This window comes from Lycium ferocissimum, chromosome 6 (assembly GCF_029784015.1).
Source record: "Lycium ferocissimum isolate CSIRO_LF1 chromosome 6, AGI_CSIRO_Lferr_CH_V1, whole genome shotgun sequence".
In the NCBI taxonomy this organism is placed as follows: Eukaryota; Viridiplantae; Streptophyta; class Magnoliopsida; order Solanales; family Solanaceae; genus Lycium; species Lycium ferocissimum.
Window position 1 is genome coordinate 47,851,566 of NC_081347.1, and position 25,435 is coordinate 47,877,000.

At 37.3% G+C, this 25,435-nt stretch overlaps 1 protein-coding gene across 1 annotated transcript; it reads right to left on the reverse strand.

Annotated features, from left to right (window-relative positions):
• Positions 1-1,024: 1,024 nt before the first annotated feature.
• Positions 1,025-6,189, reverse strand: LOC132059733 (protein neprosin-like). The gene is made up of 7 exons (XM_059452477.1): positions 5,479-6,189; positions 5,303-5,389; positions 4,599-4,814; positions 2,870-3,034; positions 2,647-2,700; positions 2,376-2,522; positions 1,025-1,612 (listed from the first exon to the last, which is right to left on the reverse strand). The coding sequence occupies exons 1-7, from the start codon at positions 5,668-5,670 to the stop codon at positions 1,235-1,237; spliced, it is 1,239 nt and encodes a 412-aa protein (XP_059308460.1). The 5' UTR covers positions 5,671-6,189; the 3' UTR covers positions 1,025-1,234.
• Between the last annotated feature and the right edge of the window lie 19,246 nt (positions 6,190-25,435).

A 25,435-nucleotide genomic window follows, 5' to 3' on the forward strand; every position in this document is an offset into this window, starting at 1 on the left:
TTGGCAACTCGGAGTAAATGGAAATGAAACATTCTACAACAAGTTAGATTACACTGACGAAGTAAAGATTTTTTACACTACAGTGTGTAGTGTGTGTATATGAATAGATGGGTATTGAGTCAGTAATACGATCGACAGAAGAATGTCAGAGAAAACTGTATGGTTTTTATGTCTTCACTTTTAGTATAATACTCCCTTTGTTTCAAATATGTGAACCCATTTGATTGGACACGATATTTAAGAAAGAGTGAGATTTTTAAAACTTGTGATTCAAAATAAGTCTTGAATATTTGTGTGGCCGTAAATCATTTCATAAAGTGAATTTGTTTCTAAATTAGGAAAGAGGTTATTCATTTTGGCACGGACTAAAAAGGAAATAGGTTCATATAAATTGAAACAGAGGGAGTAACTTCGTAGAAAGAAAAATTACAAACAGCAGATCTATTCTAAGCCCAGAGAAAACAAAAACCTAAATTTTCTGCTAAAAGGATTTTTTTTTTTTTTGAAGAATCTTAAAGTTTCATTGGCGTCAAAGCGTTTGAGAATCTAGATGGAGGCTCTCCTTTTATGTAAACTAGACTCAACGGGCTTTAATTTGATATGTTATCAATAGCAAAATTCATTACATCATTATATTTATATGTTTTTGAAGTTGGACCTTGTTTCACTATGGACGTCTTCTTCCGTTATCATTTACAATTTGTTCTGACTATACAGATTGTAATTTTTTTTCTCGCGAAAGGGGTTCGGACTAACCCACTACTTCAAGACAGTAAGGGATTCAATGGCATTTGCTCTTTTACAGTTAAACTTTGGATCCCACAAACTCTACATCTTGGATTTACCTTTATATTTCAAGTCAGTTTTCTAATCCATTTCTTAGAGGTGATTGATGGCATATGCTACTACGAAGAATATGCTTTTGGGCTCTTGTGGCATCCCAAATGCCTCGGTATTTCTACTTAAAGTTTGTCAGAAAGATTGAAAGTTCACTTCCGTCAAGAAAATATTGAAAAAGATAATAAACACAGAAAAGCAATAGCATATTATATTCACTATTTCCTTTTTTCATTTTCACAACTCTTTAATTAAATGTGGTATAACTAATTAATGGATAATTTTTAGACCCAAAAATACAAAAGAAAGAATAACCCAAGCTTGCAAGCTCAAGAACCAATCACCCCAAAACTGTAAAAAAGAAGGAAAAAAAAAAACATATACCTATTTGTTTTAATTAAGAACAACGTTGGTTTTTACCAGGACCTCCATAGTAAAAATAATTACCCCAAACAGAATTAATCCCTCCTTGAATATCATAGCAATTTGGATGATCAGCCACAACTTTGAGATTTGATAAAGGTACTAAGCTATTATCTGAATCAACTACTTGCAAATTTCGAAAATAAGAAGCTTTTCCAAATCCTTCACCAGCAAAATGACCACTTCCCATTTGAGTTGATGTGTGAAATCCAGAAGGATTACTGTTCACTATTTCACCACCAAATTGTATCATACTTGCTGAATTTCTAAGATGTGAAAATAAAAATGATGGCCAATATCCTACAAGAACTCCTGATCCAAACTCTAGCCACCAGTTCCCATGCTTGGGATCCTGCATGCATGAAGTATTATTATTAGTTTGACAATAATATTTTTTTTTGGGTATATTTGTTAATTAAATGGAAGAAGTTAGTCACCAAGTCCATTTTATTAATTAAGATTTAAGAAGTAGTACTGTTGCTTAACTAACGTTACTAATAAACATTATTGAAAGCTATTACTAAGCCGGCCACCTGAATAAAATGATTAATTCCTTTTAGCATACATTTCGAAGAAAAAGAGCATTAGAATTGCAACTATAGAAACATGTTTAGAAAGTCACTGTCAAAACAAAGGCCTTGACTCTAATAAGGGTCTGTTCGGTATGGAGGAAAATATTTTTTTGAAAATATTTTTTAATTTTCTCATGTTTGGTTGGTCAAAATTTTTGGAAAACATTTTTCTAAGAAAACAAGTTCCTTATAAATAAAGAAAATGACTAATGTAGTAGAAGTATGGAAAACAAGTTCCACAAGTGACATTTTACATTGACTGTGTGCTTCCCACCCTTCAACACACCTCATCTTCACCCAATCCTGTATCCCCCATCCCCACCACCCCACCCTCATCTCCCCTAGTATTTATCTAGATTATATTATATACAAATATTTTTGAGATAGTATATTTTGCTTACGTACCAAATAGAGGAAAATAAGTAAGAAATCCACTAATTTCTGAAAAACATTTTACCGAAAACACCCTAAATGAGACTAGTTATTATTGCAATGCAAAGTTCTTTCATTTCCTTTTTATTTTTGGGTTAAAAGTGAAATTACCTTCCAAATCAATATGCTGACATCATATTGGCCTCCATTATAAGAGGATGTTGGAGAGATTGCAGCCCCAATAGCTATTTTATTATTGGTCTGGACAAATCCTGAACAAAGCAAGTTGTAACATCCAGTCGTTTGATATGCATCACTCTGTATAATTAAATTAACCAAATAAAATGTCACTAAATTATCCCATCATTAACTAAACAGGTGAAATTATCTTATAGTTGATAATCAGAAGGACAAGAAGAAAATGCAATATACAAGAACTTACGGTCCAATAGGTAAAGAATCTTGGAAAATAGTCTCCATATATCTCTGGGCTAACCTGTTGACATTTTAATGATAATCAAACTTTAGCTGTCTTGTATTTCTATTTATTATGACTAGAAAAATTTTAAAAAAAATGATCGATTAAATTCCATGTCCAATTAAACTACAATTCAAGTGGATGGAGATTGGGTAGTAGTGAAATAGAAGAAGAAGATATAACATACCTGCCAACCAGCTTCAATGGTGTTGAGATCATCACCAAAAGAACCAGAAATAACCCACATTTGTGATAAACTGAATTCATATTGGTTGGCAATTTGAGGTGCCCACACATTTATACTTGCTTTTGCTCCATAATATTGATCTCCAGTTACATACCCTACTGCATGCTGGTTCCCACAAATGGAAAATAAAAATATACATTACTACAGATATACCTTTGCAAAAAATGAACCCCCAAAAAATTGTACGATTAATATATGGATTGACTGTAGTATATTGGTGGCATAAAGTATTTTAATCAGGTCACATAAAAAATAACAACAGGAATCATCTATAAAACTTGAAAGTTGTAACCTGGAAATAAGCCATGTTGCTAGGAGCTGTTGCTCAGTGTCGAATCCAGGATTTTCATTTAGGGGGTTCGAAAAAAACAACAGCAGCTAAACATAAAAAATAATGTTGTCCGATCCTAAAACGTTGAAGAGAATTTTGAACACCTTGGACCGCTTAAGCTAACCTTTTAGATTTGTTTAGGGTATTCAAAACTTATATATGTACACAACCAAATTGTATCAGCTTGGCATAAAAAGAAAATTCTAATAAAGTGGCAAAGGAAGTACAAAAGCTAGTGTAGTTAATAGGTTCAAATTCAAAGTGTGACATTTTAGAATTCCCTTATATAATTGTTTTCATTCCGTCAGTATTATCTGCTGCAATATGTTAAAGTATGATGATTCCATAAAACTCTTTATATTATCCATGTATATATATATAAGTATAAAAGATAATACATAAAGAATTTCATCGCCCTTCTAGAAAAGGCAAATCGTGATTTTGATGACCAAAGTTTCACGGTCTATTTTTCGAATAGAAAGATCGCATGATTGAAGATGAGAAACGAAAGGCATAGCATTCATTTATGCACGAACTTGAAACTAGATTGCTTTAAAAGTGATTGAACTTATATGGTAAAGGATATCATCGAAGTTTGTAGAAACCTAAACCAGAAATCTGACAAATTGACAGTTGAGAAAAATATTGCAAGAACAGCCAAATGTAAAAAGGTAGAAGTTCATGAAATTTATTCTCAAAAATAGAATTTTCTAGGTTGAATATATAGACAACCTCTTAAACTTGTCAGTAAATTTTATTTAACGCTTAAATTAATTGTGATCTGTTCCAATTGAACACTTGAATACATGATAAAGTGTTTCTATAATTAGACACTTTCCGCTCATAATTTGGAAAAGTTTTATGCATGTTCACAAGTGTTCATTATGTAGATAAGTTAATCACATAACATATGTCTCCTCCTTTAATTAGTGCATATCAACATCAATTTGAACATGAGGTTTTACGACTTATTGAGATTAATTTGTATAATCAAAGCAGATGATATATTTTATATGGTTAACTTCTACGTGATAGGCGCTTGAAAATACGCATAAAAGCTTTTTCAAATTTTTAGGTTGCAAGTGTCTAATAGAAGTAATAGATTGTAGGTGACTGATCAATACATTTTTTTCTTCACCAAAAAAAAGTGTAAAAGAAACACTTTATTATATATTCCTCTATTACAGCATGCCGTAATTTGAGTATTTAAATAAAATTACTGACAAATTTAAGAGGTTGCCAATGTATTCTACCAACTTTCTAAGTTAGGCTTTAGTTGAAACCCGCATGGATTTTCTTGAACATGAAAAACGAGAACATGTAATAAAGGGCACAAACCTCATGGCCGTTACTTGTGGTCATGTCTCTTCGAACTGGTCTTTGGATTTTTCTGCCAAATGTTTGAAGAGAAGTGGCTCTAAGAATGTCATGTTCTCTTGTTCTTCTAATTGGAATTGTTCCTTCTGGACATGTTTCACCAGACATGCTCCATGACTGAAAGTTTTCCAATTCCATCAAGTTTGACTTGTGATCATTTGGCCTCTCTGGGGGATCCTACAAACCCAACAAAATTAATGAAATTCCAAAACTTATCACTTAGTCCATATATATATTATCTGTCTGGTTCTTGCCTACCCTTAAGAAAGACATTTGACAGTTTTAATCATGATAAGATTCTTTATTTCTTTCTTAAACGTGACAATTAACCAGGAGCGGAGCTAGAGGCCGTGCAGGTTCATTAGCTAGCTTTAGTTCAAACACTGTATTTGTATTCATAATTCACTAAATATATATATAAAAATTAAATTCGGAACCCAATTACTAATACCTAATGTCGTTGTGCTGTAATTTAGAACCCATAATTCAAATCCCGTCTCCGTCTCTCCTATTAACACCACATTAATTGTAGCATGTTGCACTAAGGGTGCATTTGAAAAAGAAAGTATATACTTTTGGTTAACGTCAAATGTTTTGGAATATATTCAGTTTTCCAAAACAACTTGAAGCCAATAAGTTGGAATGAGGAATTTCAAGTGATTTACCAAAGGCTTCTTGCCCCTTAACTCAGGATGATCAAAAGCTGGTTGTTGATGAGATAGCACACAATCTATAACATCTCCATCAGGACTCTGCATCAATATTTAGAGACAAAAAGAAAAACACTTTAATTAGAGGAAAAGGAAACATATCAAGAAACTTTAATAAAATATGGGAATACCTGAATTGTCTTGAGAGAAGGCTTATTGATCTTCATGAGATGAGCTCTAATAATCATCTTCATCTTTTGAGACTCATTATTCCATGGTTTAAATGTCTGATTGAATTTTTCATTTTCCAGTGATGACCAAACAGGACAAACAGAGAACATAAACCAAACAAAAGTGGAAATCTTGAAACAGCTACAAGCCATAATTCTTGAAGAATTTGGAAATCTTGTTTCTTCTTCTAAATCTATCTGTATTTGTTGTTGTGTACATTGGTGTTGTTGTCTTCTTAACACCAAATATTTTCTTCACCACTTGCCAATGGCAACACAATTATTACCAGCAAATCCATCAAAAGTATATAAATACAATTCTTGAGAAAACTAGAAGAGTATTTGTTTACTCTGTCAACATTTTCAAGAATCCCAAAGAATGGATAATAATAATTGAAATTCCCTTATTTCTATTCCCTGACCTTCTGATTCTATGTTTTTTATATTCTCTGACTAACAGCAATACCTATGCATGAGCTAGGACTAGAAAATACACACAAATGAGTTGTGTGCTTACTTAGAGTTATAATAACACCATGTGGGATGTGGCCAATTAAATGTTACTACATGGGTAGCAATCAAGACATAGCAATTTCTTAAAATTTTCAAAGAATTGAAGAAGATTTGAGTGGAGAGAGAAAATAAGTTTTTGTGTTTCCAGTCTACAATACAAAGACTGAACCTTTAGCTTTTGTGTCAAATTTCACAGGGCATAAAGTTCTGTGGTTGGTGGGGCTAAGGATGGGAGTGAGAGGGATTGGAGGGGAGTGTTCTCGTTTTTTTTCTTCCTAATTTAATTATTCGATATGTATATTTTACTTAATTAATTTGAATTTGTATCGCACAGATTCATGAAATAAGATAAAATGCTTTTTATCAAAATGTATTTATTTTCAGAACTCGAATGCGAGAATTTGATTTAGGGAGAAAGAATGTTTACTAGGAAAGAGTGTTTTGTGCCAATTATACTTTACTTTGAGTTTAAAGACAGATAGGAATTAAACTTGATTTTGTGCTTTCCTATTCTTTGCTTTAGGTGTTTCTCTTTCTCACTTCCCAAAATGTTCTTTGTGTCACCTCACCTAGCCTCTCTCGACCCTCCATTATTGTATTTTATGAGAGTTGCTAAACTGCCACACCAATTTGATTCAAATTTGGCCACACTTATGTAAAAATTACCATAACTTCTATTGTACAATTTTAAATTAAGATAAACTTTGAGAAGAAAAGATAGAAATGACTCAAGTAAGCATAAATTATTAAATTTGACCTAAATAGTCATATGAATTTACCATACTTTCACAAGACCGAAATGGATACATTTTATGTGTGTATAAATGATATTTTATTGCATAAGCCATCTTTGACGTAGTACATCGACATCCCTTAAATTTGTTAGTAAATTTCATTTAGATACTCAAATTATAGCTTGTTTCGATTGAGCATCTGAACACATGATAAAATATTCTTATTAGAAACTTTCGGCGTAAATTTTAGAAAAACTTATAAACGGGAAGGCACGCGCACCTGATTATGTGCACTGTATGCTCATGCATGCCCTTGCGTCCTTGATTACTTATGTTTCATGGAGCAAATATTCCTTTCCTTTTCATATCACCTAACCATAATATACATAGCGTACATATAATGGAGACTTTTTTTTTTTTTTTTCTCTTTTTTAATTTCTCTTGTATCATAGTAGGAGTAAAGGACTTTATATATGTTTGCTAAGGAGGAAATTGTTTTCTACCAACAGCATTTTTACTTTGAAAGTTATCTTAAATCATTTTGTGGTGTTTGATCAAGTAATTAAAAAAGTACATGATACATAGTGGTCTAATAAATGGAAGGATCGGGCATACGTGAAAAAAAGATTTGGTGATAATTTTAGTATTAAAGGTCAATAACAACGTGTTAGGTGAATTAAGTAATATAAAATATAATTATTTATATATTTATAAAGGAAATGATTTCCCTCCATCAGTGAAGGAGTTATTTATTTTCCCCTTTTTGTTTGGACCTTATGTTTCTTGGAGAAATGTTTTTCACAATTTCAATGCATTTGCATTTTCTTGAAACAACTTTGGGAATCTTTACTAGTTAATTTACGAAGAGTAATTCCTTATTGCGCTCCTTTAATCGTATCTAAAATGAAGAAAGAAGCTCAAAACGCAGAAAAAAGAACACGGGGTTATTCTTCCTGTAAAAATTATTCCTTCTTTTGGTAAATGGAATTATGCAATTTTCTTATATGGTGTCGTGCTTTAATTCAATTGGTGAAAAAAGAAAAACATGACTAAACGATTAATTATGGATTAATTAGAGTACAAATGATCAGATTTTAACAGAATTTAACCTCTCAAATTTACGTTAACTTATCCTCTCGAATTGATTGCTAAATGTATGTTTAAATTATTCGTCATAAATGTATTTAGGTCACATATTTACTATTGATTGACCTAAAAATAGCTAAGGCCGATGATTTTATGAGGAAAACTCAAACATGTTTTATCTTTTACCTAAACTTGGCAGCTCTTACTCTCAACTAGTCACTGCAGATTGTCAAAATTTGCTTTAATTTCATGTCCATTTCAACTAGTTTTCTTACTTATTTTCTAATGGACGAGATAAAATTCTTATTTTATATATAGTTTGAACGAAAAGTAACAAAAGTAGGCGAAAATGACCCTTTAAAAATTGATGGTAAGGCTGCTAAAGTCAAAATTGTTTTCTGAATAGAGGACACAACATCATTGATAAAAAGAGGGGAACACTATAGTCATAAGATCATGTGTGATTTCTTACCACAGACGACTAAAGCATTTTTTCAAAAAAATTAAGCTATTACCCACTCTAATCAAGTGACTTGAGCCATGCGGGAGTATATTGTGAAGAGTTGACAAGAGGATACACCAAGGAGGTCGATAATTAATATCAGAACAAATTTGATCATTTACGTACTCCCTCCCTTTCATTTTTTATATGACATTGTTTCTTTATTAGTCCGTTAATAAATGACACATTTTTTAAATTTGAAAACAAACTAACATAAACTTTCATTCTATTCTTAATGACAAGTTGATAACCTTTTTGCCACACAATGTCATGGCATTTTAAAATCATAAGGTTATTTGGTTGCTTGTTAGACTTATGCAGGTAGTAGTAATATATGAATTAGTCTTGCAAGAATTAATTATGTAGAGTTTAGTTATTCATGTATAATTGTTTACAACTTGTCAGTAAGCTGTCGTGATCATCCTTTTAAAAGTAAGTTTTCACATTCTTGAAAATGTATTGAATTGCAGTTAAAACTGAATAATACAATTGCACCTTATATCATTTAGGTTTCTGTGTTTAAATTATACTATTGAAAAGCAAAAAAAAAAAAAAAAAAAAAGCAAAACCAAATTACTAGAAGTTTGGACACAATAAAAGCCAACCTACTGTAGAGAAGCAAAAAAAGGAAAACACATAACCAGCAAAGAGATAAAAACACAGTTTGTGTCTGTTGACACACTCCACTGGTCCCCCAGACCAAAAATGAGTCCAATGAAACCTTTTGTTAGTTTTGTTTCTACTACTGTCCAACTAATTACTTTTCACATCTTTCAAAGGCTTGAGTTCTCACTACAATTATAATAACTGCACTTTAATCTCAAAGTAATTCGATAAAATAAATCACTGCCCATTTCATTTTTATTTCAATATTCTATAATTTCAGGAAAAATTCATTAGGAGTTTGTATTGGGCTAAATTCGTATAACACAGCTGGACCAATGCCGTTAAGATACATGGCAAAAGGGATAAGTCAAGCATGAGTCAGCACACATCTTCACCGGAGGTGGCCACATTGTACCGGGGATACCGCTAGGTTTGGAAGACCGTTGGAATAGCTCCAGAAGAAAGCTCAACGGACTGCCATTACGATTTGGGCTTAACGTTATCCTCATGGTGTTATTAGACTTAATGGTCCTCTTATTGCTTGTTATTATTATGTAACTAATACTCATTATGGGCAGGGGCGCGATACATGGAATATGTACCCCTAACTCTTAGTATTAATAGGGATTGTCATTCCCACTGTATGGACACGAAATTCAACTAGAATACATAGCATACATCGCACTATTCTCCATTTTAAGTATATCTTTAGTTTACTATGATCCCGATCACAAGCTTGACCAGAGGAATTAGCACTAGATTCTAACAAGGCTCAGGCTATTCCTAAATTTAATTTGCTTTTATTTCGTTTATATCAATTATACTTGCATATTACGTTGTTTTCCTTATCACTTTGATCCACGTGTCCTTGACCACAAACACAAATTGAACTGAGCCGTTTTCGGGTAAACAGTTTGGTGCCCACCGTGGGGCCTGGACAGTTGTGGTTGTCACTGTGACCATTGTTTGTTTTACTAAATTTTCTTCAGTTTCGTGTTTGCTTAAGTATCCGTTTCAGGTATGATAGGAGCAAACGACAACGTGAATACTGGAAGCCAGTCAGGCAACATTCAGCTAGGTCCGGACGGATTGTTAGAGCAGTTTTGGACATACTCCATCCATTGTATTTTTTGTGAATGACATTACTATTTGAGAAATTAAATAGTTTTTTAATTATGACGGTTTAATGTCTTACAATATTTAATTATTAATTATGCTGACTTATATTACTTTTTATTTAGTTTCACGTATTAACAAACACTAACTTTTAAAATTTTAACTTAGAATTAAAATAAATAGAATACTAATAATCTTAAAAGCTAAATAAAATATATATGTGAAAAAGAACTGTTTAGCCCTTAAAAAGGTAACAATTGAATTTATACGCGGTTAAAGGATACGTAGTATGATTTGTTGATGAAGTAATTAAATAAGCAATAGCAAGCAAAGATTCGTAAAGAGCAAGAAAAGAAATAGCCTTAATTGATAATTGAGGGACACAGTCAATTGGTCCGGTCTGAAGCCTTTTTGTCTCGGACCCGAGCCAATCTTAAGAGAACTTGAATAGCTTTAGTGATTACAGATCTAAGAGTATGAAATATGTGTGTAAAATGAGAATCCAATCCCTCAATGAGAGGATCCACCTCTGTATATATAGTACAAGAGTTAGAGTTATACATGGTAACTAAATCTATTAAGGAGATAACGATCCCGATGATCTCGAGAACCTCAACGGTTGATAGCATGATGGCCGGCGCAACGGGCGGAGAGAAATCCATTACAAGTTGGATTTCTCGCATTCGTGTCAATTAGCCTCCCTTCGATTTATGACCCCTAGAGTTTTAATCTATCTGACTGGTTGAACCCGAACCGATGTAACATCTTAAAGCCAACTCATATCTTGCTCCGACCTTCTGTCGTCGGACCAAAACATTTTACCCCAGTTTATATCGTATACAGATAGTCCCTCCATTTCACAGTGGAAAGCATTGACTTCGGGGAATGGATTTGAACCAAAAGCTAAAATGAACCACGATGGAAACACCGAAGGTCCATCTCTACCATTTGAAAATAAATTCTTCAGTCCTGTACTCTGCACGATGTTGACCAGTTATTATTACACCACTGAAGCGATCAACTATAGAAACCGTGTGACATCAGGACTTTCAACCCTTCAACTTCTAATCTTTTGTGTATAAAAGGTAAGTGCTTCATTCTCATCAGCCATGCACTTATTTTCCTTACATAAAAACCCTAAAGAGAAACCCTACGTCAGAGCTTTTGAAAACCCCTTTCAACAATGTCTTCTCTTCCCTTGCTAACTTAATCTCCTGATAATCCCGCATCGCCATCTCTTCCTTCACCACAATCCCCAATGGCTGCTTCTAGTTCTAAAGAAGAACTTGAGTTTCTTGCCGCTGACATTCTCCCCGCTGACTTCAAGTACCAAAACGATTGTAAGGTTTCAAACCATCTTGAATCCGTAGCGAGCTTTGAATAATTAGTGATGCTGCCACTATCCCCAAGATTCAGGATGATTATAACTTGGACGCCGATATCGACGTCGTCCCAGTTGGTCATGGAACTAGAATCAACCATCACATCGCAGGTTACTCCCTTATTTACACATACCCTTTTGCAATCGGTTATTCTTTCCCCGTTTCTCAGGTAATAGAGGATTTTTATCGCAATTATTGGATTTGTGTCGGGCAAGTTGCTCCGCAAGTTTAGAGATTGGTGTATTGTATCAATCTTTCGGCCAACATAGTCGGTGTCTCTTTTAGCCTTGACCATCTAATTCACATCCACGTTCCACGTGTCATCCGCGGTAGCCTAGTACATCGATATCCTCATAGGGCACGAGGTCTCATTGAGCCAGAGATGACTATGATAGAGGCTGGCTATACAGATTTGTTATGATTCGGACGAACCAACTCCATCGTGCTCTATCCAAGCCTTTTCTCGAAGAGTGGAATCCCACTCCGATTTTGGTTGAATCGCAGCTTATAATCAGAATTTTCGATTGGGTCGCCGCTTTGTTAGACTTTTCTCGTGTCCTGATCCGCTCTTGGCAAAGTATCTTCTCTGAATGGTGGAAAGGTTAGAATCATGGTAAGTTTCTGACCTTTACATTCACTCGTAGATTTCCATCCGTTGTGTGCCTTATGATAAGATCCTTATTTTCAGGGTTTCCAACGAAGAGACTTTCTTTGAAGCAGAGTGCTAAGGATGATGATACCGAAGATATTGTTCCTCCGAGCAGGAAGCTAAAGCAAAGAAATGTTCCTCCCATCCTGATTGCCTCCACAGGAATTGGCTCTCGGATCAGTATCGTCGCCTGCTTTCAAAGGCTAGGAAGAGAGCTTCTTGCGGGAACCATGTTCCAGTGATTATCCTTGATGATGATGATTTTCCAGCCGAAGTTAATGTTGCTGTGCCGAATAGTCCCGAAAGTAATTTGGCCATGCCAAAGTATGAACCTGCCAAAGTGCCCAAGGTCGCGAACCAAAGCTCCTAACCTTTGGGTCACCGGACCGATTTTCCCCCCATTTTTGTTTAAGATCATATGTTTGGCCATATTTTGTATGGTTGCGTATCTTTTAATATATAGAATTTTTATTTGGACCGAATAGGACCTTTTTAGATTACGAATGCTTTTATCCGCTTTCAGTTTCATTTGAATCGAATTGGATTTTTGTTGTGCACGAATTTTTCCTTTTGTCCGAATTTCTATCGAATTAATGAGAAGGGGAATATCGGTCTCAGTAGAATCTTATTTTGTAAGTTTTGAAATAGGCGGGAAAACAAAACGTCTTTTCACATTCCGTCCGTCTGACTTCGTCCACATGTAACTTCCTGATTGGGTGTCCATTCAGTTCGCTAACCGAGGCATTTTGCCATAATTACTCTTTGCCTACAAAAGTCCGCTTCCTTTTATTTTCACTATTTACAGCTTGATCAATTGCTCCTCATTCTCCATTCTTTCCTCACTTTTAACCATACTTTGAGACGTCCAGACCACCGTCATAATCTTAAAATCTTCATGTTTCACCTCCAAACATTCATCTAGTCCTTTAACATTTTTACCATGGTCTTCAAATCTCCATAATATTTTATTTTCCTCCGTATTTTCATAAGATATGGCTTCAAACTCAAGATCCTGTTCACAAATTGTCTCCCCGGCTGCCTCCTCTTCGACAACCGATGTCGTTGCCGACCCCCCGCGGTTAGTGTTCCGATCGAGCCTCAGGCACGCAATGTTTTGCCTTTGTAGTACCATTTTAATGCTGAGTTCGTGGTTGAGAAGCCTTCTACGGTATCTGACGGAGGTTTCGACATCAGGTGCACCCCTCCTTGATCATAGTCTTGGGCTCGTGTGATGATGTTATGACTTACAAGGAAGGGTAATCGAATGTTTACTCCTATCCCTTTACATTCAACCTTGAGCCCCCCGTCGATCAAGTCATACTTGACATGTGCAAGACGTACAACCTGTGTCTTGCACAAATTAGTTCGAACGTCTGGCGGATCGTCACTTGTCTCCATTTTTTGGCGAACAATGTCAATGCGGATTTTACTTTACATCATCTGATTCGACTGTACAGCCCACGGGTTTTTCGTGGTGGGATCATAAAGCTCGCGAAGCGAGGAAAACATCTGATACTTTCTAGTGTGGATGAAAATAGAGATTGCGGTTGGCTAGAACATTTTGTCCGAGTTAAAACTGCGGAGTTAGTCCCTGCAAGTTCCATGCATTTCCCTAAGCAATAGAGCGACAAACGTAAGTACCTTGGCCCTTCTGACTTTTTTCATTCTATGTTCCTTCAACCATTCGTTTTAATTCTTTGTAATTCAGCCGCTGCATGGGTATCGAACGAGATACCCAATTTTACCAAGTGGGTATAGGATATCAAGGCCTAATATCTTCACGAGCTCCGTACTTGGAAGGATCTATCCGAGGGCAGGTGGGCAGCAAAAAACCATGGTAAGCCTTTTGCCTATCTCTCTTTGCATTTTTCCTCTCTTATTCGCTTGATATTTTTCCTAACATCGATAATGCCTTTCGAAGGTCTGCCGAAGGGCAAGTCCACACGGAGGTGGTCCGCACCAGCGGTCGCTCCTCTCGTGCCGGGTTTGATGTTTGAACCAGCAAGCTTAGAAAAGGTTATTGCTGAGGCAAGAAAGACAAAAAAATAAAGCAAGTCTTCCAGGCCCCCGACTTGATCTCTAGGTGGTCAAAAAAGAAAGAGAAAATCCAAGACTGCTGGGCCTCCTCTCTGGTTCGGGGTTTAAAAGAGCCCTCGAGGACGATATTATTATAGCGATGGTCCGTCCTGATGCTGCCTCTGCTACTACTGCCGACACAGAGCCTGCTCCGGTCAATAGGGCGGAGGAAAATGTGACAGGCATGACCGAACCCATGGTTGGTGATATGGCTGAAAACATATCGGTCCCCAACTTAGAGTCCGTACCAGATTTGGCCCGTTACGAATTATTGCTGTAACGGTTTACTTTTTACGGGGGTTAAGGCATAAAAGCTACTATGAACTCGTTGGTGCTCTTTCGGACTTTGTTTTTGAAAAGAGTCGCCACCTAATTTTTAGGAAATTAGGAAAACTAAGGGTGAAGGGTTTATTCAAATGCAGTAAAAAATCCTTCGTAATCTAGAGTTCTAAGTAAGGTCTGATGATCCCCTGGGGAAGGTGTTAGGCACCCCAGTATTAAGGATCCGTACTACACAGTTGACCTTCGAATTCCAATGTATGAGTATTTGCATGAACTGTCTATTTAGTGTTTACTCTCACAAAATCTTGTCATTGGCACATCATTTTTTTGAGAAAAAGAGAATTTGAATACGCCCCTTTATATATAGGGTACATAGATTTGGATTTATAATATCCAGATAAAATAATTCCCTTCTTTGTATATAGGGATGATGTATTTCATTTAAAAAATGAGTATAAAGTTGTCATCTTTATACATGTTATTTGAGAATATGCAGTTATGTTTTGAATGTCCAATTTTGTCCATGCTTAACTCATACTTTATTTGGCTCGATCCGTATAGTACGTTTGGAATGCTTCTATCTAAGAACTCATACATACGAAGGTATTTATTTTAGAAAATGCATTTTTTAAGGCAAGTTATGAAATTGGTCTTGTGTTTGAGCTTTGTAGCCAATACTATATTTTTTTGAAGAGGCCTGTCTATTTTTTGGCCCAAATAGGCTTTGGGAGGTCCATATCATCTCCTTTTATTTGTGAATGGGCTTTGGCCCGAAAAATCTTTTTTTTTTGTTTTGGCCAGTTCTGGCCTTATTTATTTTCTGCTAAAATCAGTGGGGTTTTGGCCCCAATACATGCCAAATTTGTCACTTAGTTTGATAAAAAACACTTGTTATTTTTTGGCCTTAGTTTGAAAACAAAAACTTGGTTTGTTTTTTTACTAAAACATGCTTCAACTTTTGAAAACCAGCCCATTTTTTCTTGACACATTGCAGTATTTATGGCTTTTGAAATACTCTTTTCGTTCTAATTTTTAAAACCGTGTCAAATAATTTAACTAATCCTCTTTTTAAGTTATCACAATAGTTATGCTAAATCCGATTTTTTAAAAAGAAATGGTTTTGGGGACTTAGAGTCAATATAAACGGCATAAGTACCATCGTCCTAAGATTATTAGTTCACACAATAAGGATTCCACTATGACATGAGTTTTTACAAGTTTACAAATACATAAAATCTCAAAAATGAAAGAAAGACGAAGAAAATAAAGGAAATGTAAAAACTAGGGGCGTACCAAGCCCCTAGAAAGCCATTTTCACCCATGGGTAGGCCTTATGCGCGCCTAGCTATTTAATTCGTCTTCGCGGACTCAATATCTTCGAGGAAAGAATTTTCCTTATTGGGCGTGGCCCAATAGGCAGGCTGACCCGACCCGAGTGGTCATGTGGTGAGGGAGAAAAGAAAAAGGGAAACCGGTTAGTTTATAATTTTCTGAACTTATCACGATTATAATTACAAAAGAAAGCAGAAGATAATATATATCAAGTATGTACATATGTATTAACAAATTCTACAAATTAATAAAGTAAGGCAGCTATGCCAAATGCTTATACATGTATACCACAAGGCCTATTGGCAGGTCTTTGGTAACAAAGAGGAAGGGAGAGTCATCGCCCCCGTATTTCGGATGCAACACAAGTTCTAAGGGGTTTCACGAACCCCAGGCATGGCTGGTCACCGGGAAGGCTAAGACTAGAACCTACCTCAGGTTACCTTGTCCTACACAAATTAAACCACAAAAACATAAGTAGATTCTAGAATAAAATACCACATAACTGTCCAGGTTCACAACATAATGCAATGCAAGAACCAGAGCAAATAAATTCATAGACTTGCAGTGGCAAATATATGGCCAAACACACACTCATGAAAGAGGCCCAAAGCAAACTGAAATGAATCAGGGAAAACAAAAACCAAACCCACAGTCATAGGGGTGACATAACTGCAGCCCACCAATGCAACATAAATAGGACAAGGAACCAAAGAGGTGAAGAATAAGACCCATAGTCATAGAGGATTAACACAACTGCATCCTACAAGTGGACCATAGATGGGACAAGGAGCAAAGCAAAGATGATCATGGAGATGGCATAAATTGCAATATACAAATATGGGATGAGCAGGGATAATAAATCAAAGACACATAACCATGGGAAAACACACACAAGCTGTGACATACAGGGGAGGCAGATCAACACTAAAACATGCAATCATGAAATGAACCAGAACATTTTGCTTCTTGCCGGTGAGAAAGCATACAGAACCAAACAAGGGATGTGGACATGGCAGGAAAGGGGGCAAGACTGAGGTCCTCCTATGTCTGAGTTTTATATACCAAACCTAGAGTCAACTAGAGGCAGCTAATGTACTCTTAGGAACAAGTAAACAAGACCAGGTCAAGGAAAATGAGCAACCCAGTTTTACACTTCTGCCTACCCTTCCAATTTGTTTCTAACTTGAACACAGATGCACAATTATTCTTTATTTGGTCAAAGTCACAATCAGTCTTGCCAGGACACCTAACTCAAACCTGGGGGGTCTCACTAGGCCTAGGAACAGAATCCATGTGGTTCTAAAGTTCTTGGCAATGAACACCTAACCCCACAAACCACAGAAGTGCCATGGGACCTCTTATCTGAGAGAAAATGTCGAGCCAGGCTGGGATTGGCCTTCCCTTTCTCCTCTCCCCAAGGCCCCTTTAAAAGGCTTTTCTAGGGTCATGTGGCCTTGGTTAATTTCCATCCTCCTTTATGATCACATAGAGGTTTGTATCTTTACGGTTGTTTAGCTTAGAATTCAATCTAAAAGGGTTCCAAGTGCACATGTTCAAGTAAGCAGACCTGTCCATTTGTACTAGGATCAGGACCATTTCATAAAATCCTCAAGGGTAACTAAACTAATTCAAGTCACAACATGGATAAGGTTTGGTAAGCAACAAGGGATCCAATTATTACCACAAAGGAGACAAGTTACAATAGCAAACAACAAACAGGGGAGGAATAAATTCACAGGTGCAAGTCATGGATGAACAAGTTGAGGAAGATTAGAAGGAGCATGATCACACATAGAAGCAAATGGCAAGCAACAAGGGTGGTATCTAGTTTCCTATGATGGGGGCTCAGACCACTACCAATACACTTAGCAGTCCCACCTTCTTACAAACAACTAGTTCAAGCAATAAAACTCATACAGACAAGTTCCCTAGATAAAAACAACATTTCAGGAGAGATGATGAGAAAAAAAAACTTAAACTATACAAATACCAACAGCAGTTCATTTAACTTTAGGTGTACCCCCCCTCCCTTTCCCTCCTTTAAATATAGTTAAGTCCTCCTAACCCCACCTGAGACCCTTGTGTGTCCGAGGACCATGAGGAGAAGGTCAAAAAGGGATGAGAAAATAGTCTCAGGCTCCTGAAAGGGAAATAGGATAGGGTGGGGTTATCATCTCCCCATATCCTTTTCCTGAGTCTCCTTTCAGTAAAAAGGGATCCTGGGTTCCACTGGTCACTACTCCAGTTCATGCCCAGGCTCACCTTTTACTCTCCCAAGACTTTTCCACCATCCCATTACCTCATCCTCATATTCCAGTGACAACACTAAGGGCCATAGAAGGGCTTGGAACAACCTAACCCTATCACAAAAGCTTCCACAGTCGACTCATGAGACTCTGTCCAAACTTTTAAAGATCTCTTATTGGCAAGTTTCAAGCATGAGCACTAAAGTAGACCCCAACACAAGCATTTAAAGCAAAAAAACTCAGATTAATGTTCAAAGGCAATTTCAAACCACGATTCTAATTATGAAATGTTTTCTTGTCCTTTAATGCCACACTACATCTTAAAAGCACATATATTCCTCTATTAGGACCAATTCACACATGAAGAAGCAAAACAAACTCAAATCCCAATTACTCTAGCCTTACCAAGTCTTGAACATTATCCTTAACCCTTTTCTCAGCCCTAGTTACTTATTCCTTTAAATAAAACCTCAATCCACAGCATAAAAAATAACAACATCCCAAAAACAGCTTCACAAAGACAAACTAGACAGACTTGTGTGAAGGTTTCCACACTGTCCCCTTTTTCTCCCATCTTTATAATTGTCAGAGGTTATATGATCAGTCTTAAGAGAAACGAGTTTTCTACACATAGCACATACATAGGAATTTCCACACCTGGTGAAACAAAATAGACTTACATACAGAGAGGTTTTCCTATCAAGCTACCAATCCTTAGAGTTCTTTCTTAATGCCATTTTTTAGGATAAATGCATCTCATTACTAGATTAAAACAAGTACAACAATTATCCCTCTTGACAGACCTATTTTACCAGTTGGTTGACCATTTTAGGCAAAGTGAAGACCACCTTAGGACTGTCTTAAGTCCACTTTATTTAGCAGTATCAAAAGACCCTTCAAACCATCCCAAACACATTTTTATTTCACAAATTCCAACTGGTAAAATAAAAGCAATCATACAAGCACAGGATTAATGAACATCTTGATCAAGTTCAGGCCCCTCCCCCATTATTTAAAGCATCCAACTTAGCATATTACTAGTGTGGAGTAAAATACCAAGTTTTGACCCTTCAAACCAACCTTTCAACCAAGTATGCTACTAAATGGAATAAACAGAATTAGACCAAACATCTTACTTAGCAAATTTGTAGCCTTTAAGCATCTTCTAAACCAAACAACTTACCAAGTAGAATAAGCAGAACCAGAATGAACACAACACTTAACCAATCTTTAAACTTTAAAAAAAATCCCTAAGCCAAGCACATTACCAAATAGAATGCTCAGAACCAAACCAAACATCTCACTTAACAGACCTTTAACCTTGAATTAACCTTTAAGCCAAGTATATTTCTAAATAAAACAGACAAGAATTTACGCCAAATACATTACTTAATGACCGTGTAACCTTAGGCCAACCTCTAAACCAAGTACTATTAAATGAAACATACAGAATTAAGCCAAGCATGATGCACAATAGAACCTTAATCATAATTCAAAACACAAGACTCATTATTCACACATCAAATAAGCATATTAGTACTGAACTACATTCTAAACCACACATAAGACACTTAATTACATCAAACTATCACTAATATGTACAAGAAGTTAAATGGAAGCAATAAACTAATAAGTAATTACCTTTTTTTAAGTGCAACCGGGGGCAAGAAATGGACTTGGATGCCTTCTTGCTTCCAATACCAAACTCAGCCACTAACCAAGCGACAAATAAGAAAAACAAAAAATTTTAAAACTGAGGGAACTTTAAACCTTTCAGTCAAAGCTTAAATACAACTGATGGAACTTAAATCTTGAACAAAATCGAAGTTCAAGCTTTTAAAAGTGTTCCCACCTCTCTCTATTTTTCAGTGAAAATGGGGCTCTATTTATAGAACCCCATAACCCATCTTATTGTTCAAAATAACAATGTGGGACTTGTGGATTTCCATAAGTCTTCACTTGAAAACATCAATACACAGCCCAGATTAAAAGCAAAACAAAATCAACAGTTCAATTCACTCCTATACTACTGCAATCGACGTAAATCACAAAAAAAAAAAGTAAGTTGTATCTTAAATGGTCGTTTGACATGATTTCATGGAGAAAAGGATGAAGCCATTAATGCTTCGTCCTCTCCCATATTACATGCTCAAAAACGCGATAGGACATTACGAAAACAGGCGGGAGGTGGAGTGTGGCAGTGGAGGCAGCGCTAGGGTTTTGCCCGTAGCCGCCTCCCCTTTTCCTCTTTGCACATAAGATCCTCCTAGGGTCTGAAATAAAATGGGGAAGGGATATACGCCTTTCCCCTCCTTAAAACGTTTAATGGACCAGGTCTGGTCCATTATTGACTGGGCCTGGTCTTTTTTTTTTTTTTTTTAAAAAAAGAAGAACAATGGGCCTGGTATATATACATATATATATGCACAATGTATATTTGTATATACATGGTGTCTATATATATGTATGGAGGGTCGAAGATAAATGTCCCAAATAAAGAAAACCAATTATTAGCCTATCAGGACTCAATTAGTTTTAAAACATGACTTGTTAAAAATCATTTTGCAGACATGGCCCCAATAATTCACCAAATTAATTATCAAGATAATTTATTAATTAAACAACTATGTAGACACACAGAATCGGAGTTTGAGGGGTAAAATGGTCAATTCTTTCAATTACTCCAATTGCCTTAGACAATAAATAGAATAAATTACTCATTAATCTGATTTTCCTTGATTTAATAAATTAAATAAATAAATATTCATTTTTTTTTTTACCTTTGATTAATTCCAATAAAATTTCCCCTAAGTGTCATAAAACCCTAATTAATTTTCACACAATTCAAAATATCCTAAAAATCTCTTTATCAATTTAAAGGGGTGAAATATTAGACCCTTCAGGGTGCACAACTTATTTTATTTATTGTCCAAGGAATCTGAGTACTTAAAATAAATTACGGGAGGTCAAAAATTAGGTGTCAATAGTCGCTCCCGAGGGCACCATTTTAGTTGAAGACACCTGGCCTTTGGGTGAAGAGCCTGCTGCCAAGAGGGCCAGGCCAGGCAAGCCAAGGAAACTCCTTCTGCCTCCTTCGAGCAGGAAGACTTCGGCAATAGGCTTCTCGGGGGAAGGAGTTGTTTCCACATCTGCTATTATGGTGGATGCCTCGGGGTTTGGCCATCTTGCTATACCACAACGGCCAAGGAGGTCCCCGAGGGTTACTAGGTCTGGCTCGCGAGCCTATCTTGTGGATACTTTTCCAGCTCCGAGCGCAGACCCGAGCAAGACAAGTCGGTCATGATCACTATCCCGAAAGATACCCATTTCATGTCTCGACCTGTCGGAGTGGACAACTATCTCCGACCTCTTGTGTCCGACTCCGACAAAGAGAAGATGGAGCAAGTATCCTGGCAATGTCTCTTTAATGAGAGCATGCGTGCCTCCAATCGGTTAAGCATTCTATTCTCTTTTATTTATCCCATAGAATTTTCGCGGATTATCGATTTTGCTTTTGTGTTCTTTTTGTGCAGTCATGGACCCTACACACGGATGGAGCATCATGAACCATCCACACGGATGGAGCATCGAACGTGAAAGGGTCCGGACTTGGAATAGTGCTTAAAGCCCCTGCGGGCGATATTATTCGACAGTCCATAAGAACTTTAAAATTGACTAACAATGAAGCCGAGTATGAGGCTATGATTGCAGGTTTAGAGCTGGCTAGAAGCTTGGGAGCTGAAATCATCGAAGCAAAATGTGACTCACTTTTGGTCGTCAATCAAGTAAACGGGGTCTTCGAAGTGAAAGACGAAAGAATGCAGAAGTACTTGGAGAAAATCCAAGTGATTTTACATCGATTCAAAGAATGGACTATGCAAAACGAGCCTAGGGAGCAGAACACCGATGCCGATGCATTAACCAACTTGGGTTCATTGATACGGCGAAGGACTTTAATTCGGGAACAGTTGTTCAACTGATGAACTCAGCGGTAGAAAGCAGCCATGCCGAGGTAAACACAACTAGCGTGATTTGGGACTGGCGCAACAAGTACACTGATTATCTCGAAGATGGGAAACTGCCCATGGATCCTAGGGAATCTAAGGTTCTTCGGACCAAAGCGGCAAGGTATTGCTTGGTCAAAGGAAAATTGTATCGAGGATCATTTACATCTCTTTGGCTAGATATTTGGGGCCCGGAGAAACCGATTACGTCATGCGCGAAGTCTATAGAGGGACTTGTGGTGACCACTCCGGAGCGGAACAATTGGTTCGGGATGGTTATTATGGGATCATATGGAAGAGAATGCAAAGAACTTTGTTTGGAAGTGCAATGAATGCCAAAGGCACGCTCCGATGATCCATCAATCGGGGGAATTGTTTCATCCGGTATTATCTCCATGGTCGTTCATGAAATAGGGGATGGACATTGTCGGCCCTTTACCTTGGGCACCAGGTAAGACTTATTTCATATTGTTTATGACTGACTACTTTTCTATGTGAGTTGAAGCACAGGCTTTCGAAAAGTCAAAGAAAAGGAGGTCATTAACTTTATCTGGGACCATACTCCGTATCATCCAACTGCGAACAGGCAAGAGGAGCCAACTAAAAAAATAATCATCCAGAAACTAAGGAAACGGTTGGATGAGTCCAAGGGAAGGTGGAAAGAAGTTTTGCCGGAAGTACTTTGGGTTTACAGAATGACTTCGAGGTCGAGCACTACGAAGGCTTAGTTCCAGTCGAAGTTGGGTAGCCGAGTTTGATATTTCAGTATGCAATGGAAGAATTAACAACTAGGCCATAGCCGTGAAGCTTGACTTAACGGATGAACTTCACGAGAATGCGTTGGTTCGTTTAGTAGCACAGAAGCAATGGATGGGAAGATATTATAACCAGAAAGCAAAGCTTTGACACTTCCAAGTTGGGGACTTAGTCCTACGGAAGGTCACCTTACACACCAAGAATCCTTACGGGGGAAATCTAGGTCCGAACTGGGAGGGACCATGCAGAGTAACCAAGGTAATCGATAAAGGCTCGTACCAACTAGAATCAGAAGATGGCCAATAGCTAGAAAACAATTGGAACGTGGCGCACCTGAAAGGATACTATTGCTAAGGTATGAATCGCTCACCCTCCGTGAATTCTTTAAAATCTCACTTAACCCTTGCACGAACAAACCGTAGAAAAGCTAAAAAGGTTAGAATTATGTCTGAAAACACGTATTGCACTCTTTTTCCCTTAGCTCAGTTTTGTCCCGAAGTGGGTTTTCCGGCAAGGTTTTTAATGAGGCAACAATGTACAGCGTGTAACTTTCATGTCGAAGAATAGCAAAGCGCTGGGCACTGGGGACTACCCAAAGATTAACGAATAGTGTTTTTCTTCTCATACTTCGAACACAAACACTAGGGGACTATCATACCCTCGAGAGAGTCGAGATAGCTCAGCGAGGCCAAATCTTTTGTATTTTTTGACATTTTTGCACTAGGATCTATTGTAAGGGCCAAACGATCAAATGAATCATGTCTGGTTAGTTTATTTGCTATGGCAAAAATAGAAAAACAAATTGGTTGCCCCTCGATCATTTGTACGATACAAGTGTATGTAACAAGAAGAGCACTTCAGTTTAATCTCGTGTAAATTATAACATTGCATGAATATATACGTCACATGTATGAGTTATTTGATCTTCGAAACTCACGAGCTACCCTCGAATAGGGACTACCGTCACGAAACAGACAAACAAAACAAAGGCGTTAAAGTTTCAAGTGAACTAAGCTTAATTTAAATACCAAGTCTAGAAACTTCCAATTCTAAAAAGGTTGAAAACTTCAACCCATATTCCTGAAGTGATTCAGAGACGTCTGAATTCACAAGCATAAAGATGAGGCCTTTATATATGATCACCGGCAGGAAAAGGCTCGGTGCATGGCGAACCTATTTTAACTTAAAAGTTGGTTCCATTAAAGGAAAAGCTTATTAAAAGTTTACTCAAGGTCGAGCTCAATTAATATTTGGACAAAACACTGGTCCAAGTCAATTCATCTCCCTTCGATTAAATATTGACTATCAAAAATTGATTAAGTGTCGAAAGCGGACACACGATTGAAAAAGTAAAACCTTTATTACATATATACAGAAAGCAGGGAAAACTGACCTTAGCTAAATTACAACAGACAAAACAAAATAAATTTGCCCAAGGGCCTATCTAGTCCTTCGAAGAAGAACCCAAATCATCAGAGCCAGGACCCTTGGGATCATCTTTCGAGCTATCCCCGAGGAATGCTTTTCGAGCCTCAGCCTCGACTACCTCAGTCGGCTCAATCTTCGTGGTAATACCTTCGATCCCTCCCTGAATTTCTTCCAGAGTGTGCCTCAGGGTATTCCACTTCACATACTCAGCCTTCAATATAGAGCGGGCATCAGCAGCTTCAGCATCGGCTTAGGCCTGGTCCCGCTCGGTTAAGGGCAGTTAGGTCGTCAGCTTGGCATTTATATGACCCAGGCCATCGAGGTCTGGGGTAGCATCCTCGAACTGGACTGTAAGCTCCTCAAGGTTTGTAGCCTGTCTATCAGCCTTCTCTTGGGCCACTCTCAAGGCTTCCTTCTCGGAGGCTCGCTCAGCTTCGATCCGACCATATTTGTCGGCAAGGTTAATAGCCTCGACTTTAAAAGAATCTAACTCTTGCCTCAATTCAATAATGGCCGCTACCTTCTCCTTGGATAGTTTGGCAAAATCTTCAGCCTCGATAAGCCTCTCCTTATCAGCCTCGAGAGTCGCATATTTTCCAGCCTATTCTTCAAGGTCATTTTTGGAGCAGAGGGCCCCCCCCCTTAGCTGCATCAAGTTCATCCTTAAGGGCCAAGGGGTCACCAATCCATTGCAGCTAGTCTTCCTTCTGCTGCAGGGCTTTGGGCATCCAATTGACCCTGCAAATCCTCATTCTCCTTCATGGCCCTAACAAAGCCCTCATTCAACAATACAACAGACTGGAAAAAAAGAACACAAAAGGAGAATCAATAATCCGCAAAAATTATATGGGATAAATAAAAGAGAATAGAATGCTTACCCGATTGGAGGCATGCATGCTCTCGTCAAAGAGACATTGCCAGGATATTTGCTCCATCTCCTCCTTGTCGAAGTCAGACACAAGAGGTCGAAGATAGCTGGCCACTCCGACAGGTCGGGATATGAAATGGGTATCCTCTGAGACAGTAATAGTGACCGACCTTATCTTGCTCTGCTCGGAACTGGAAAAGTATCCACAAGATAGTCTTGCGAGCCAGACCTAGTAACCCTCGGGGACCTCCTTAACCGTTGCGGTATAGCAAGATGGCCAAACCCCGAGGCATCCGCCATAATAGCAGACATGGAAACAACTCCTTCCCCGAGAAGCA

Bases quoted from the DNA above. Each gene is read 5' to 3' on its own strand.
- LOC132059733 (XM_059452477.1), bottom strand. From the start codon at position 5,670: ATGGCTTGTAGCTGTTTCAAGATTTCCACTTTTGTTTGGTTTATGTTC. The intron at 4,815-5,302 runs GTAAATCACTTG...TTGGGTTTGTAG, and splicing joins TAAGGGGCAAGAAGCCTTTG to GATCCCCCAGAGAGGCCAAA. The intron at 3,035-4,598 runs GTTTGTGCCCTT...TGTGGGAACCAG, and splicing joins CCACAAGTAACGGCCATGAG to CATGCAGTAGGGTATGTAAC.